We start from the raw sequence: 17,141 nt of genomic DNA on the forward strand, positions 1-17,141 counted from the left end.
TCCCATTCACAGCTAATGGAGCAAAACTGCCACTTTTTAAAACAAATGTTAGCAGTTTCCAAGGGCTCTTTACTTTCTAACATTATTTTACATATGATGGCACTTGAATGGAATTGTTCAGGAGGGTACAGACTTCTGAGAGCCTCAAAGTACCCCAAATCCCAGAGTTTTTAGAATCAATTCATTCAATGTTCATATAGATATCAATTGTAGCAGCGTTAACCAAAATTAGATGCCACCCTTTTCAAAACAGACATGTTCGCATCTGGTTTAACAAAATATTTGTTAACATTTAACATTAATGGGCTCGAGATCAATTATCTGCCACAAATATTCTTTTGACAATTGATTTGATTTTGTCACTGCATTAGTTAATTTTAATACAATATTTTAAATGTCTATATCATTACATATTTTGCAAGTAGTTTATTGGTAATTTAGTTTTTGGTTAAAAGCAAAAAGCTATGGAAAGTTTGAGAATTTGTCAGGTTTACAATCTTGGAATCATGCCAGCTTGGGGACACATCCACTGTATGTTCCCACACCCTCACAGCCTGACCCGACTTCCCAAACAGTCATGTATTATCGTGACAAATATAACAAGGTCCCTATCCCATCTCCCAGTGTAGCCAAAGAATAATCAAAATAAACAACACTCAACCCTAAAGGTTTACAGTTCATTTGTTTGATAAAGAGCTTTTAACCACTTTTTTTTTACAAACCAATCAATATTTGAAGAGGCGATGGTTATTATGGTTCTAACATGAAAAGCTAATTTAAGAATTGTTCTGAAGAACTATCAAGGTGACTACTAGTCAATTCATGTTTCCCCAGGAGAATGAAGGATCAGCCAAAGATGGGTTTAAAGTCTATCATCCATCTACCAGGCAAAGGCTAGCAACCTCCCTGCCTTGAAGAGTATTAATGGACCAGCCGCGTTTTTCCAACAATGCGTCAACTCGCCTGGTGACTTTCTGATGTTATACCCAGAGTTACCGGATCATGCTGAATTACACATTTCTTCACTTTCCACTGTGAAACTTGAACATTTCAGCTGAAGGAATGGTCATCTACAGTGATATCCACTCAACCACCAGACCCATTTAGCCTCAAGCAAGGTTTTTAAACAAACAAGGAAGTATCGCTAAAATCATTGAAGTGAAATACTGAGTTATGCCAAGAATTCTGTCACGACAGAGTGAAGCCATGGGTTCAATTCCTGTACCAGCTAAGTCACCACACATTCAGCTTCCTTCAAGATGGCACATGGGATTTTATTTTTAATTCAATCATGGGAGATGGGTGTCACTGGCTGGGACATTATTTATTGCCCATCCAAATTACCCTCAAGAAGACAGTGATGAGCTGCCTTCTTGAACCCTGGCACTCCATAGGGTGCTGTTAAGAACAAAGTTGTGGGATTTTGACCCAGTGACAATGAAGGAATGGTGAGTAACATGGAGGGGAACTTGGTGTTCCCATGCTCCCCTTGTCTTTCCAGGTGGTAAAGGCTGTAAGTTAGGAAGGAGTTTTCAAAAACTGTCTTGATCAGTTAGTGGAGTACATCTTATTGGTGGCACACACCGCTACCACTGTGCATCCGTTGTGAAAGGAGTGAATACTGAAGCTGGTGGATGGAAGACAAGACCTGGCTTTAAGGTCTCATTCAAAAGAGAGGGCTTTCAGAGTGCGGCAAGAGAAGGTTTGTTTTGAGTTCTAATCAAGGGGAGGCCATTCAATCGGCCGTGCCAGTGCTGAATGTTGGTAGAACTATCCAATCCCTACTCTTTTGCCTTAACCCTGTCATTTCCATTACCCCTCACCACTGAATTATTCATCTACTGCTCTTGTGAACATTATTACTGAAACAGATTCCTCCATCCTTTCAGATAATGCATTCCAGATCACAACAGCATAAAGAATATTTTACCATATCGCACCTCTGCTGCACAAAGTTTTTTTTCCAACTTATTGAATCAGACCCGTTCATGATTTGGGTCACCAATATCAAATTTCAAACTACATTCCTTCCTCTAAAAGGTGATCAATTCCAGCTTGGTCAAGTCTCCACCCAGCTGATGTCCCTCATCACTGGCTCCATTTTTGGAAATCTTACTGCAAGATCTGAAACGCCTCAGGACCTCTACTAAAGTGTGATGCCCAGCCTGGTATTTTTAGAAGGTTCAGCATAACCTATTTGCTTTTGCATAGAATTGCTGCTTTAATAAAGGACCCCAAAGGGTTTATTTTTGTGAAAAAGGAAACAGCATCATGAAACAGTCCAGTCACCTTCAAAGATCAAGGTGTAACGGTCTCGGTCCCTGCACCTGTTTAATTTCCATAACCACGAGGTTAGCACACATTTTCCATCGAACGCTCCAAAGAGGGGACTCAATCTCAATTTTCTAGAATCAGAAGCTAGAGAGTGTTACCAAAGAGCCACAGCCAACACCAGTCAATTGAAACAAAATAGAAATTGCTGGAGAAACTCAGCAGGTCTTTCAGCATCTGTGGAGGGAAAGCACAGTTAACGTTTCGGGTCCCGTGACCCTGCTTCAGAATGGATGTAGCTAGGAAAGTGTGAATTGACCAGCCAATTGAAGCCTTTTTAGTTTTAAGGTTTCCTATCAGTTACATTATAGGATTCATCAAAACAAATTAAAAACCTCTTCTTTCCAAAGTGTAACAGGCGTAAATCCATCTTTGTGCTACATGCCTCACTTTATATTTTTAGAGGATCAATCTGTTCAGGTAGATTATGAGACACCCGGTGGCAGGTAGGACATGATTCTGGGCCTCAGTCCACAGCTAGGGACATTCCCACAGTGACACAGGAGCCCCCTTCTTCATAGTGAGGTCACTCCATCAGTACATCATTTAAAGGTCCTCTGGGCATGAAAGAATTATCCTGAAAGAAAATACACAGCTTAAGACAGCCATTAAAGTCTAATTCAATATATGACAGTCTATCAAATTAGTGACATATCATCAGTGTTATAGTTACAGTGACTTTTGTAAAACTAGTCCTTGTGATTAAGCCAGATAAAGTTTCTCTCAAACAAAAATAAGCTCTTGGCTCATGTTGACCTCACTCCAGCCACTTTACAGATGACATGGTTTATTTCTCTATAGTGCCATAGGCTATTAAATAAATAACCTTCTTGTGCTTGGAAGAAAAGAAAAAGCTGAACCATCCTTAATATTTTTCAGTTCAGCCTTAAACACATATAGCATGTGTCAGCACTTGAAATAAGGGGTGGAATTTGTTACTTTGTGATTTAACGAACGTACGCAGTAAACAAACAGCAGCAACTGCCATTCACTGTGCCAAGTCTTCCTGTGATTTAAGTCAATGCACTGTCCTTGGCAATGAGATACCATACACTACAACTTGCATTCAGAAAGCATGTTTAATGGTGAAAAACATCCGTTTCACAGATGTGTAATGACAAAAATTGACGAGACGCCAAAGAAGAAGAGGTGATTAAAACCTTGCTCAGAAGGATAGTATTACACAAATGACAGCTCAAACAGCTCACTTGGCCTGACAGGTGCTCAGAGAGCCTCTAAGGTGGATAGAAAGGTGGAGTAAGAGGACTGGGGAAACTTTACCACAAGGAGGGGCAGGTCGCAGTTTTAGGATCTGATGGGGATCTTGTGGGTGGGTACCAGTCTGCAGTCAGCGCAATAAAAAAGGTTGGAGAGACTTATGCATGGAGTTGTGAAGAAAAAGTGGACACAGCTACAAAAGACAACAGAACATTCTACAGTTGAGAGGAAACAGAGGTCAGAGATGCAGGGATAGCTTGCAAAGACAAAAAATAATAGTATCAGAAAGTGGTTTTGAAATAAGGAAACAGAAGCTGGGGAGGGAGACCTATGTGATGGAAAAAAAAGACGTGTATTTGGTGATTTGACTGCAATGGCGTAAAGATATTAGGATGTGGACCTCAATGACATCAGTGAAGTCACAGAATTATGCAAGTTCAGGACGAGGACAGGGAGGTAACTTGGCTCCAATGGCAAGTGCAGCATGTGGTATAGACAGCTGAAAGGAAGATCGCAAATACTGTACATTCTCATTTCATAGCAGAGCTTTGGGAGTGGTTTGCTACACATGTCTTTTCCTGTTCCACAAACAGCAATGTGTAATGCTTGCAGTCCACTAAAGCAACCACATCCCACTGCCATCCAATAAATGGACTGAATGCATAAAATCAGCCTGTTCAGGGATGCTATTACACACCACAGGAGCAGTAGGACTTGAACTCCTGCCTCAAAAGGCAGGGAGCCTTCTATACCATTTCTAAAAACTGGCATTCAGCTGTGGTTAAATTAGTGGAACAAACTAAGTTCTAGGTTCAAATCCCACTTCAGGGCTGGAGCACAAAAATCAAACTTCACATTCCAGTGCACTACCGAGGAAGCATTGCATTGTTGCTGGTACTGCCTCTCAGATGACATGTTAAGACAAGACACTGTTTACCTACTCAGGTAAACACAGCAGATACTACGACAATTTTGAAAAGAATATGGGAATTATTGTGTGTGTCCAGGCTAACATTTGTCTATCAAATCAACTTTAGAAAAACAAAGGGGAGAGAGAGAGAGAGAGAGAGAGAGAGAGAGAGAGAGAGAGAGAGAGCGCGCGAGAGAGACAGAGACAGAGACACACAGAGAGAGTTTATCAAGCATTAATAACCTGCTCTATTTTCTGCAGTACATCAACCACATTTTGAAGGCTACAAAGTTATCTTAGATGATCAGTGGCCCTAAAAGGAGCTAAATAAATGCAAGTCTGCAGGGGAAATCATGTCTCACAAACTTGATTGAATTTTTTGAAGAAGTAACAAAGAGGATTGATGAGGGCAGAGCGGTAGATGTGATCTATATGGACTTCAGTAAGGCGTTCGACAAGGTTCCCCATGGGAGACTGATTAGCAAGGTTATTTCTCACAGTATACAGCAAGAACTAGCCATTTGGATACAGAACTGGCTCAAAGGTAGAAGACAGAGGGTGGTGGTGGAGGGTTGTTTTTCAGACTGGAGGCCCGTGACCAGTGGAGTGCTACAAGGATCGATACATAAATGATTTGGATGCGAGCATAAGAGGTACTGTTAGTAAGTTTGCAGATGACACCAAAATTGGAGGTGTAGTGGACAGCGAAGAGGGATACCTCAGGTTAAAACAGGATCTTGATCAGAAGGGCCAATGGGCTGAGAAGTGGCAGATGGAGTTTAATTCAGATAAATGCAAGGTGCTGCATTTTGGGAAACCAATCTTAACAGGATGTATAGATTTAATGGTAAGGTCCTAGGGAGTGTTGCTGAACAAAGAGACCTTGGAGTGCAGGTTCACAAAATTATGAGGGGCATGAATAGGATAAATAGACAAAGTCTTTTCCCTGGGGTCAGGGAGTCCAGAACTAGAGGGCATATGTTTAGGGTGAGAGGGGAAGATATAAAAGAGACCTACAGGGCAACCTTTTCACACAGAGGGTGGTACGTGTATGGAATGAGCTGCCAGAGGAAGTGGTGGAGGCTAGTACAATTGCAACATTTAAAAGGCATTTGGATGTGGATATGAATAGGAAGGGTTTGGAGGGATATGTGCCGGGTGCTGGCTGGTGGGACTAATTGGGTTGGGATATCTGGTCAGCATGGACAGGTTGGACCGAAGGGTCTGTTTCCATGCTGTACATCTCTATGACTCTATAACTAGCCAAACTACTCCTGCAGAGGAGATGTAAAAATAATTTTAAAAGAGGCTTTTTCAGTATTCACTTACTTTTTAGTCTTAAGTTCAATTATAAGGAAACTCCATTTCCAATTATCATATGTGCATTCCTGTTATTCCATGTTAATTGTCTTTTACAAATTGAAATGATTCAAACCTATAAAAGGTTACATAACTCGTGTAAACAACAAGGCTACCTCTTGTTGAAAATCACCTATAAAAGTTACATTAAGCATCAGTGGAAATGCTTCTTAAATGTTGCAGACTGACATAGCATTTTCCCTCCCCCAATTTCAAAATACATAACTGAACAACAATGAGAACCTCCATGAAACAACTCACTGATATATGTTTCGCAATCTTATCTCAAGTAAAACCACCTGCTAAATAGGTTTCTTGAAGAGATCAAAGATCCTTTATCTCACAGTACAACCAATTCCTCTTCTTAAAATCAGTAACTTTCTCGTGAACTTCAACAAATTAGAGGTATTGAAGGATGAATTATGTTTTTTTTCATTCAAGGAAGTTTTAGCAGTGTCTAGCTTTTGGCAATAAACAAACATATTATTGCCTGAAGCCACATTATCAGTATTTTGGGTGGTCTCCCTTATAATAATAGCAGTGTCTAATGAAAGTCAGCATGTACATAATAGATCACTTTCATGTTGCATGGTATTCAACCAAAGTAATCCTCAAACTGCTATTGCTTCATTAAAAGGTTATAATTAATCAAGGCAGTTTCTAAAACAATCCTCTTGCTTGAATGGATAGATTCCCAGCTCAAGTACTTTTAACTCTTCCCATTCCAACAACTTGAATGTTTCCTTTTTACAAGTCATGAAAATCCCTGAAGATCATAGTTATCACTGAAAGAACACACTTGAACGCCTATGGTAATAATGCTAAAACAAAGGCTACAAAAATCTTCAGATTGGTAATCTCAGGCATTACTGGTTGCAGCCATAGTTTCCCACGAAGCCAATTTTTTTTAAGGTTGACAGAAAGGTTTTCTAAGCCACTCGCACTTGGGGAATTTCCAGGCACCCGAATGTTGAATCTGATGGCAGTGTCTAGGTAACAAAAAACATTGTAGCAATCGCTCACTGCACCCCTGTAACGCAGCAGTGACCTCCAAAGCCTCCAGAGTTCACACGATAATCCTGGCCTCTGCTCCTCAGCTGGCCCCATAAACACCAACAGGGAGCTGTTGCATATTTCCCTGACAGCCATGTCCATGTGTGGAATCAGTGTTTTCAAAGAGCCACAGAAGGACAAGCCAGATCCTGCCTAGCTTCCAGCTATTCTTGTAGTTGCCCTTCACAGCCAATGGTGAAATGTACATGAAAAGGAACATGGATTTTCAGGGCTGGAATGAGAGCCTTCATTACATATGCTTCATCATCTTGAATGTTTAACGAGTTGAAAGTATAAGGATGTTATATATGAAGTATTTTATCCCTAATGACATCATACATAAAAGGTGGATGGGCTATGCAACATTGTCCAGTGTCCAGGGGTGTGCAGACGAGGTGGGTCAGCCACAGTAAATGCAGGGTGACAGGGATAGGGGTCAGGGCTGGGCCCTGGTTGAAATGCTGTTTGGAGCAGCAGACTTGATTGGCTGAATGGCCCTCTTTTTGCAGTGTAGGTTTTCTATGATTCTGTAATACATTACCTCACCCACAATTCACCTACATTATAACTAAACTACAAAAGCAAAAATAGATTCCTATTCCACAAGGATTTCCTTTCTACTTCCAGAATAGACCTTTATTTATTTGAGTGTCACAGGCCATATGTTCATTTATCAAAAGCAACACCAATCCAGATGTGATGACATTTTGTGCCTCAGATTGAGGTCCTTCGGGAATGGAGTAACTATCTCAACAAAAAAAAAGTTATTGAATCATGGAGAAACATGAGATCAAACAATTTTTCATCTTGTAACCTTGCTCTCTTCTGAGTCTAACTGCAAAACTGAAACAGCAATGTTCAAACTCCGTATAAGTCTTAATTACCAACAGGAACTTCCTTTCTTCAACTTACTCTGGATCTTTTCATTTTCTGCACCATTCCAATTAAGTCACAGTCAGCATATTTCCAAGAACCCTGCAACTACAGTTTTTGAGTCGAAGAGTGTGGTGCTGGAAAAGCACGGCTGGTCAGGCAGCATCTGAAGAGCAGGAGAACAGATGTTTTGAGCATGAACTCTTCATCAGGAATGAGTTTTTGAGTGAAGCTGTAAGAGCAGCTTTGATTCTCTTGCCTCCCAATGGTTGCTTCTATTACTCCCAGCACATGGATCAAAACTGGGAGATCGTCAAGTATGGCATCCTGAGTAACAATGCACTTCCTACACTTGAATGTATGATACAATTTCACCAGCTTGCTATCTAAGAACTTACATCTTGACATGATCGATTCTTCACAAATGTCTCCAAAATAATAGGTGTATGTAGCTCTAGCAGCTTTCACATATACATGAAGCCATTCCAACAAAACTTTGCTGAAAATGTGTTGCTGGAAAAGCGCAGCAGGTCAGGCAGCATCCAAGGAGCAGGAGAATCGACGTTTCGGGCATGAGCTCTTCTTCTTTGGGCTCATGCCCGAAATATCGATTCTCCTGCTCCTTGGATGCTGCCTGACCTGCTGCGCTTTTCCAGCAACACATTTCCAGCTCTGATCTCCAGCATCTGCAGTCCTCACTTTCTCCAACAGAACTTTGCCCCGCATTCAATCCAGCAATATTTTAGAACACAAATATAGCAAAAGTGCATTTGCCTAGGTTTTACAATATTAAAAGAGGAGCCAGATGGCCTTGAACATGATTCACAGAAAGTGAAAATCCAAGTACAGCAAACAGTTAGGGAGGGTGTGTTCTATTTTGTTCATTGAAATGTAAAAGTAGATTAGCCTTACTACAATAGTAAGGGATTTGGTGAAGCCACATTTGGAGGACTGCACGCAGTTTTGATCGTCTGATCCATGGAAGGGTTATACTAAAAGGCTCACTTGACTGGATTTCAAGATGACGGGATTGCCCCGAGCAAAGAGATTGAGTGAACCATGCCTCTATTCCCTGGACTTTATAAGAGAGATGATCTAATGGAAACACAGCATTCTCAAGAGGCTTCACAGTGTCCCTGTTGAGTAAATGTTGGAGAGTTGAGAACAGTCTCAGCCTCAGAACAAAAGCTTGACAGGAAAAGACGTTTCTTCATCTGAAGAGTCGTTAATCTTTGTAATTCTCACGTGCAGAGAGTTTATGGATCCTCAGACATTGGGTTTGATCATGATAGAAGTCAATAGACTTTGGGTACTAACAGAATTAAGGGATAAGAAGATTGTATGGGAGGCTAGGACTGAAGTGAAAGCCCAACTATGATCTTGAATGATGGAACAGGATCAAAAGGGCCTAAAAGCTTCTATTCCTCAAGTTCTTATTTCAGCCAGTTGACCGATAATGTTGAAGATATCCTGCTATCCTCATTAATGTAATTAAGATTCAGGCAGGATGTCGAACAATTTGTAAATTATTGCCGACACTAATCATAGAATCCAGTCATGCAGTTTAGTAGAAAATGATGTGATGACACCGCCTCATTATTCTAGGCCCCCAAGCTAATTCAGGACAGGGAGAGAGGGAATGAGAAAACCATAGTAGCAGCTGTTGTTGAGTCAGCGAAATACTCACTGACGGTAAATTTACTGACAGCGCTACACAATCTGCTTGAGCATGGCGCTTACACTGTTCCCTTCCATTTCCTCCATTATGTTTCTTCTCCTGAGAGAAGTGACACAGCTTTTCCCCACAGACAGCACTGGCTCTTTGCAACCTCAAACATTGTGGCCAATTTTCAGAATGGTGAGAGCATAGTGTCAGCCAGGTACTTACCTTTAGGGAAAGAAACAGTAATACTTGGAATGGACTGCACAGATCATACTAGAGCTTCACTGAGGTATGGATGAGGAGACTGTGTCTCATTTGCAAGTTTTGTTGATGATCAGCAAACGCATGACAAACCATATTCTGTCCTCATTCAGTCTGCTGTCCACTTAGAGGCTCACTGACTATCAATCCCAAACTGAAGATTCAATTGATTTGTGCTCACCTTCCCCAGTCTAATAATCAGTGGTACCTATTACCACCTAGACTGAGAAGAGTGACATCAGACATGTTGATACTCAATTCCACCCACTCAGTCCTTGAAACTCATTTGTAGGCAGAGTATGTGAGGAGGAAAGTAAACTTTTTTGGCAAATTAATTCAGTTATCTGTGATGAATAATATTTTGAGTAGACCTCTAAACATCCAATTGATTCCCATTATATATTCTGTCGTATATTTGATATCTCCATGCTTCACAATTGAAATAAAAGCAGTAAACTTGAAAATGACATGCACTGGTCCAACTTCTAGATTTTTGTCCTAATCGACCTGGTCAGAAACACATCTCTGGAGCAGGTGGGACTTAAACTTGGGCCTCCGTGCTCAGAGATAGGGACACTACCCGCAGCACAAGAGCCCTCCCATATACAAGCTATGTATCTTGTATAGGTCAAATGGAATTCGAGCATATTAATTTCCAAATAATACTGTTTTTCTTTCCATTTTTCTTAAGTAGTCAATTGCATTAACTGTTTCTCTCTCTCCACAGATGCTGTCAGACCTGCTGAGTTTCTTCAGCAACTTCTGTTTTGATTACTGGCCTTTCCCTCTGAGAAGTAATCAATCCCTGATGGTTGAGTTTCCTAAACTCAAGGTCACTTGCAAACCTTGAGTCACTTGAGTTCTCAGAAAGGGGCACGCGACCTGAAAAGTTAACTCTGATTTCTCTCCACAGATGCTGCCAGACCTGCCGAGCTTTTCCGGCAATTTCTGGTTTTGTTTCTAATTTATAGCATCCACATTCTTTCGGTTTTCACTTGCAAATCTCTTGATTAGGATAACGTTAGTGGGCTGAAGGTCCCTCCTCCTGTGCTGTTGATCTCAGAGGCTGTCTGGGGCAGGATAAATGAACTGGACCCCAACAGAAGCTCCCAGAGAATGAAGTTAAGAGAATGAGTCCAGAACAAAGGGGGTGTCCACCACTTGTTACCCCGTGGAAGGGGGGGGGGGGGGGGGCGAAAACAGAATTGTGCACAATCTGAATACCCACCCGGATATTATGTTTAAACACATCTCCCTTCAAAATGTCGTAACACCCCGCGGATGAAACAGCGAGAAGTGAAATGGACATGGGTCTGAAACGTGACCACTTGTTTGTTTCCGTTTGGGACTCGAACCACAACTTGTGTCCTGCCAATGATTTTGTTTTGTTTTCTGGGCGCTAGGACCATGCGGTGGACTCAGGAGTGACCCCGCAGTTTGGATGGGCAGGCGGTAGCAGCAGCAGTAGCAGCTCCGGGCTGTCCACTCGGTGGCGGCAGAAGGGGAGGGAGGGAGGGATTGACACTCGGTTCATGAACAAGACAGAGCAACGTGGGCAGAGGCTGACGCCGGACAGGAGCTGCTTTTAGGAACAGCCTGGCACCAACACAGAGACAGACAGACACTTCCCCACCTCCCCCGTGTGTCCTCTTAAAGCCACAACGCTCGGTTAAAACAGCCCTTTCCGATTGCGTGGGTAACAACGTGCTGAGGCACAGCATTCAACAAATGGCATGAAACTGAGAGAACCGAGGCATGAGGTATAATATAAATGAGTATGTTAGATAGGTTTCACGTTTAAGAGATATTGGTACCATTTAGCGCTGAGAAAAAAAATAGAAACAGCGCAGGGAAGAGGGATAGATCTGTTTGATGGTGCGGGGGATGGAAGAATTGGGAGGGGGAGAGATTGAATAGGGATGGTAGCAGCCCCTGGAGCAGGGCCAGCAAGTAGCAGACACTCTAAGAGAGAGAGCCTCTACCCTCTGTCCCCCAGACCCAGCCATCTCTCTGGACACAAATTCTCTCCCCACCCCCGTCACACACACAAAGCGAGCCCTCCACCCCCAATGCACAGCAGTGACACATTATAGCCACCGTTCTTGAGATTGCTGGTGTAATACATCCTGCACTGTCTCTTACTAACGAAAAATGAGGAATTTCGGGATGACCTGATGATCGTAACTATCTGAATGGGAGGAGTTCGTTACCCAGATATGTCCTGGATTTTCTTTTTTTAATTAAAAGAAAGGAAACAAACTGTTATAACTCCACTTAAACTTGCTGGGTGTCCAAAGTGACCTGGTATTTCTACAACTGGGAGTTGAAGCTGCTGTGTGTGTGAGTGCGAGTGTGTGTTAAAAACATTCCACGGAACAGTACAGCGCCTGTAAGCGCGTTCCGCTGCAGCACATTCTGTGTTTGAGTGTTTTGATCATTACCAACCAGAAAACTGGGTAATTATAGCACTCGGACGGAAATGATCGAGTCCAATTTCCCCCAACATCACCCCCCTCGCCACCGCCGGCTCCGCTCAGACAAAGCCAAAAGAAATGGAGAAGTTTTTAATTAAGAAAAGCGCACAGTCTATTCCGCATGGCTCCCCGAGCAAGCTGCAAATGCGATGGCATTCCAGATAATGACTTTCCAAAAGCAGTGTCCCCACTCGTCCTGCGGTGTGGAGTGTTGCTGTAATCCTTTGTCTAACAACAGATAAAGACTGAACTGGCGCCTGCATATTTTAATCGTCTTGTAAAGGCAGAAGAGGCTGAATTACCCCAGAGTCTGCTGCCTGGGGAGAGACACAGAGAGAGAGGGGGGTGGGTGGGGGGTTGTATCTGATCGTCAATAGAGGTAAAACTGAAACGAGGCAGGATCTTAAACAAAATAACACCTTAGACGACCCCAAATGTTGAACGCACCCAGTTTTAAGCAAAATATATATGAGAATTGATTTGGGGAGAGGGCAGAAAGATAGTTCAGCTGTCATTCATACAAGAATGCTGCAAACAATCTGACCAGGCTGCAGAAGTTTTTCTCTCACTCACAGAAAGACAGACAGACACACAGAGACAGACACACAGAGACAGACACACAGAGACAGACACACAGAGACAGACACAGCACTTTGGACGTTAACGGATTTGGGGGAGGAGGGGAAGATTGAGCTGAAACTTGGGCTGACCTCCTTCCCCTCCTCGACCCCCACCCCCAACACCCCATGCTCCAGGGCTGGGATGTTTTTAAATGCAGGGATCAGTTCTGGGTATAAAAACGCTCGCAAGGGCAATATTACAAGTGGGCACATGGCTCATTGGAGCAAGTTTTGTCTCCTCAGCATTTCACTGTTTTGAGTTATATCCCACCGAGGCATTCCACCCCCAATACACTTTCTTTAAATACACAGACAAATGTACAGAAAAATCACCTTTTGTAGAGACTGCAGTGTCTTTTATCTTTTTTTATTAGGTAGACAGCGAGTCTATTTAAAAATGACCAGTTTTATTCAGACTGTTTTGACTAGAGAGGACAGAGAGAGAGAGAGTTCCGCCTTCCGTCTGCAGCCGAGTGCTCTCATTCCGAATGCATACCACTCTGGACGCGGCTGCTGTTAGAACATGCAAGGTGTTGAAAACCTGCAGCCCGGAAAATGAACTCTGCTGCCTCGCTAATTTGTTGGAGGCTGCCTGAATCTGCACACCTCCCCTCTCAGGACTCCACACACACACACACACACCTCCCCAAATCCGTCCTGATTTTCCTGCCTTATTTTTTTAAAAACTCAAAATGCCCAAAACTCCAAGACAAAGAAACCGAGCACACGCTTCCAAACTTATACTGAGTTTGCTTTACTACACAATGTGGATTCGTTACACCAAGACTCACTTTATCACCCGCCCGCAGCTACTGGGTCTGCAGGAATGAAGTGGGAAAAAGTTGCAAAGTGAGTGTTAAGTGACATTTACCCAGGTCCCTCACAACACACCGTATTCCACACAGACAAGGTGAGAGAGGGTATCACCCCTGACCTGGGCTCTCCCCATGGACCTCACTCATTGCTGCCCAGCCAGTTTGCAAACTGTCCCTCTCTTACACTCCAACCACTCTCCTCAAAACACACTGGACAGGAAAACAAAATATTCAGGACAAGAAAGATCTTACCTTGGGTAAGAGGCACAGTAGCAACCAAGAAGCCAAACAGCAGCGTGAGACGCTGCATTCTGATGTTGCCTCACTCCTCAAGATTTGTACTGATTCAACCAGAAGTTCTGAAAATTATTTTTATGTATCTATTATAAAGAAAGGAACAAATGGGGTTTTTTTTTGAAAAAAAATAAAAACCTCAGCAGACAGAGGGATGGTCAGATCATGGTTAGCAGCGCCGGGATTTCTGGTTAAAGTGTCCCCCTTTTACTCTGTGTAAGATGAAAGTTGACGGCGCAGTTGCTCAGCATCACGCCAGCGTGCCTGCTCACTCCGGCTTTACCAGCATTGCTCCCATGCACTGGGGAAAAAAGGAGCATGGAGTGCACCACTCCATCCACAGGGGGAGGGGAGGGAGCGCAGGAGAGTTCACAAACTGATGGCAAAAGGAGGGTATCGTCAATATCCCCTCGCCTCAACTCTGAACACTTTATACAATCACTCCAAGTATCTCAGTGAAGGTAGCGACTGCGATAGGAAAGGCGTGTGCATTTTTGTAGTCAGTCACCAACTTGATCCCCCCCCACCCCACAGCCCAAGTCGCTTGTTGAATGTGAGAAGCTTCCCCATCCCTAAACTTGCGATAGTCAGTCCCATTGGCAGAAGCTGGACTGACCCAGAAGATACCAGTGGTTGAAACATTAGGGGACATTTCACACAAAGCATTATCTTAAGTTACGTTCAAAATTACTCAGTGCAACCGAGTTGTAACATTGTAACAAATTGGAATTCTCAGAATTTGTACAGCATCTTTAATGCAGTACAAAGCCTCAGACCACTTCACAGCATCTACAAGACCATGAGACAAAGGAGCAGAAAGCAGGCCATTCAGCCCATCAAGTCTACGCTACACTGAGATCACAGCTGATCTGAAAATCCACAATCCCACTTTCCTTTTCTCCACAACCCTTAAAAAAACCTGTCTGTCTCAGCCCTGAATATATTTTTCAACCCAGCCTCAACAGCCCTCTGAGGTAAAGTATTCTATTACCCTCCAAGAGAAGAATTTCCTCCTCTCTCTTCAATGTGTGACTAGCTTATTCTGACATTTTGACCTATGGTCCTAGACTCTCCCACAGGATCTACCAGCCTTTCTGAAACAATAAACATACACATTCCCGAAGCATCTTATATGTTTCAATAAGATTACCTCACATTCTTCTAAACTCCAACGAGAAGAAGCCCAACGTACTCAACCTCTCCTCATAATTCAGTCCTTCCCATACCCAGGATCAGGCCAGTAAACCTACTCCCAACTGCGTCCAATGCCAGGTAATCGTTTCTTAAATGAGGGGACCAAAACTGTTCACAGCATTCCAAATGTGGTCTAAATTGTACCTTAAAAATGTGTTGCTGGAAAAGCGCAGCAGGTCAGGCAGCATCAAAGGAGCAGGAGAATTGACCTTCCGGGCATAAGCCCTTCTTCAGGAATTGTTCAGATTCCTGAAGGGCTTATGCCCGAAACATCAATTCTCCTGCTCCTTTGATGCTGCCTGACCTGCTGTGCTTTTCCAGCAACACATTTTTAAGCTCTGATCTCCAGCATCTGCAGTTCTCACTTTTTCCTAAATTGTACCTTGACTAGTTTTAGCAAGATTTCCCAATTTCTGTTCAATTCCTTTTGAAATCAAAGCCAAAATTCCATTTGTTTTGCAGATTACTGAATTTGTATGCTAACATTTCAACATCTATACACTTATCCCAAATCCCTCTCTGCTGTGGCCTTTTGCACTCTTTCTCCATTTAATTAATATCAACTTTCTGTTATACAGTCTTAGAGCCATACAGCACAGAAACAGACCCTTCCATCCAACTCATCCATGTCAACCAAGTCTCCCAAACTAAAACAGTCTCACTTAACTGCACTTGGCCCATATTCCTCCAAACGTTTCCTATTCATGTACCTGTACAAATGTCTTTTACAATGTTGTATCTCTACCTGCATCTACCACTTCCATCTCACATACAAACCACCTTCTATATGAAAAGGTTGTCTCTCATGCCCTTTTTAAATATCTCTCCTCTCACCTTAAAAAAATGACGTCTAGTTTTGAACTCCACTAATCTAGGGAAAAGACACTTGTTATTCACCTAATCTATGCCCCTTCATGATTTTATAAGTTTCTATAAGGTCACCCTTCCACCTCCTACCCTCCAGGGGCAGGACGTCCCAGCCTATCCAACCCCATCTTCTAACTCAAACCCTACAGTCCCAGCAACATCCTGCTAAAACTTTTCTGAACCCTCTCCAATTTAGTAATTTCCTTCCCACAGCAGGGCAATCAGAACTGCACACAGTTCTCTAAAAGTGGCCTCACCAACATCCTGTACAACATCAACATGACATCCCAACTCCTATATTCACTAGTCTGAGCAATGAAATCAAGCCTACTAAATGCCTACTTCACCACCATTTCGACCTATGAAGCAGCTTTCAAAGAACTTTGTACCTGAACCCCTAGGTCTCTCTCTGTTCAACATTACTACCTGGGGCCCCTCCATTAACTGAATATGTCCTGCCCCTGTTTGTTTGACCAAAATGCAATGCCTTGCATTTATCCAAAACTAAACTCAATCCGCCACTCCTCAGCCCATTGGCACAATTAATTATATTTCTTTTCTAATCTTAGATAACCTTCTTCACTGTTAACTATACCACCACCTCTGGTGTCATCCATAAACATACAAACACTTCCTGCCAAAGTACATAATCTCACATTTTCCCACATTATATTCCATCTGCCAAGTTTTTGCCCACTTGCTTAACCTGCTTATGTCCCTCTACAGACTCCTTATATCATCCTCACTTCTTGCCTATCTGTCTATTGTTATGTCATCCACAAACTTGGCTGTTGAATATTCATTTTCCTCATCCAAGTCATTAATATATTGTAAATGATTATGGTCCCAGCACTAATACAAGGAGATATCCTTTACATCGGGGAGACAGGACACCTTCTGGCAAATTGTTTCAGAGAACATCTCTGGGTCACCCATACCCACCAACCCCACCGCCCCGTGGCTGAACACTTCAACTCCCCTCCCATTCCATAAAGGACATGCAGATCCTGGGTCTCCTCCATCGCCAAACTGTTACCACCTGACACCTGGAGGAAGAATGCCTCCTATTCCACATTGACACCCTGCAACCACATGGAATAAATGTGGATTTCAAAAGTTTCCTCATTTCCCCTCCCCCCCACATTATCTCAGTACCAAGCCTACAACTTGGCACCACCCTCCAGACCTGTCCATCACTCCCCCCTCTAC

The 17,141-nt window shown here is 42.8% G+C and overlaps 1 protein-coding gene across 5 annotated transcripts in view; it reads right to left on the reverse strand.

The window, feature by feature from the left end:
• The window catches only part of lrp4 (low density lipoprotein receptor-related protein 4), a 399,766-nt gene extending 385,607 nt beyond the window's left edge, over nt 1-14,159 (reverse strand). For all 5 annotated transcript variants that reach the window (XM_043705467.1, XM_043705466.1, XM_043705468.1 and 2 more), the window contains exon 1: nt 13,830-14,159. In XM_043705467.1, the coding sequence (XP_043561402.1) occupies nt 13,830-13,887 (58 nt within the window). In that variant the 5' untranslated portion in view covers nt 13,888-14,159. The remainder of the gene's footprint in view (nt 1-13,829) is intronic.
• Between the last annotated feature and the right edge of the window lie 2,982 nt (nt 14,160-17,141).

The sequence above is a fragment of the Chiloscyllium plagiosum genome, chromosome 16, assembly GCF_004010195.1.
Source record: "Chiloscyllium plagiosum isolate BGI_BamShark_2017 chromosome 16, ASM401019v2, whole genome shotgun sequence".
NCBI lineage: Eukaryota > Metazoa > Chordata > Chondrichthyes > Orectolobiformes > Hemiscylliidae > Chiloscyllium > Chiloscyllium plagiosum.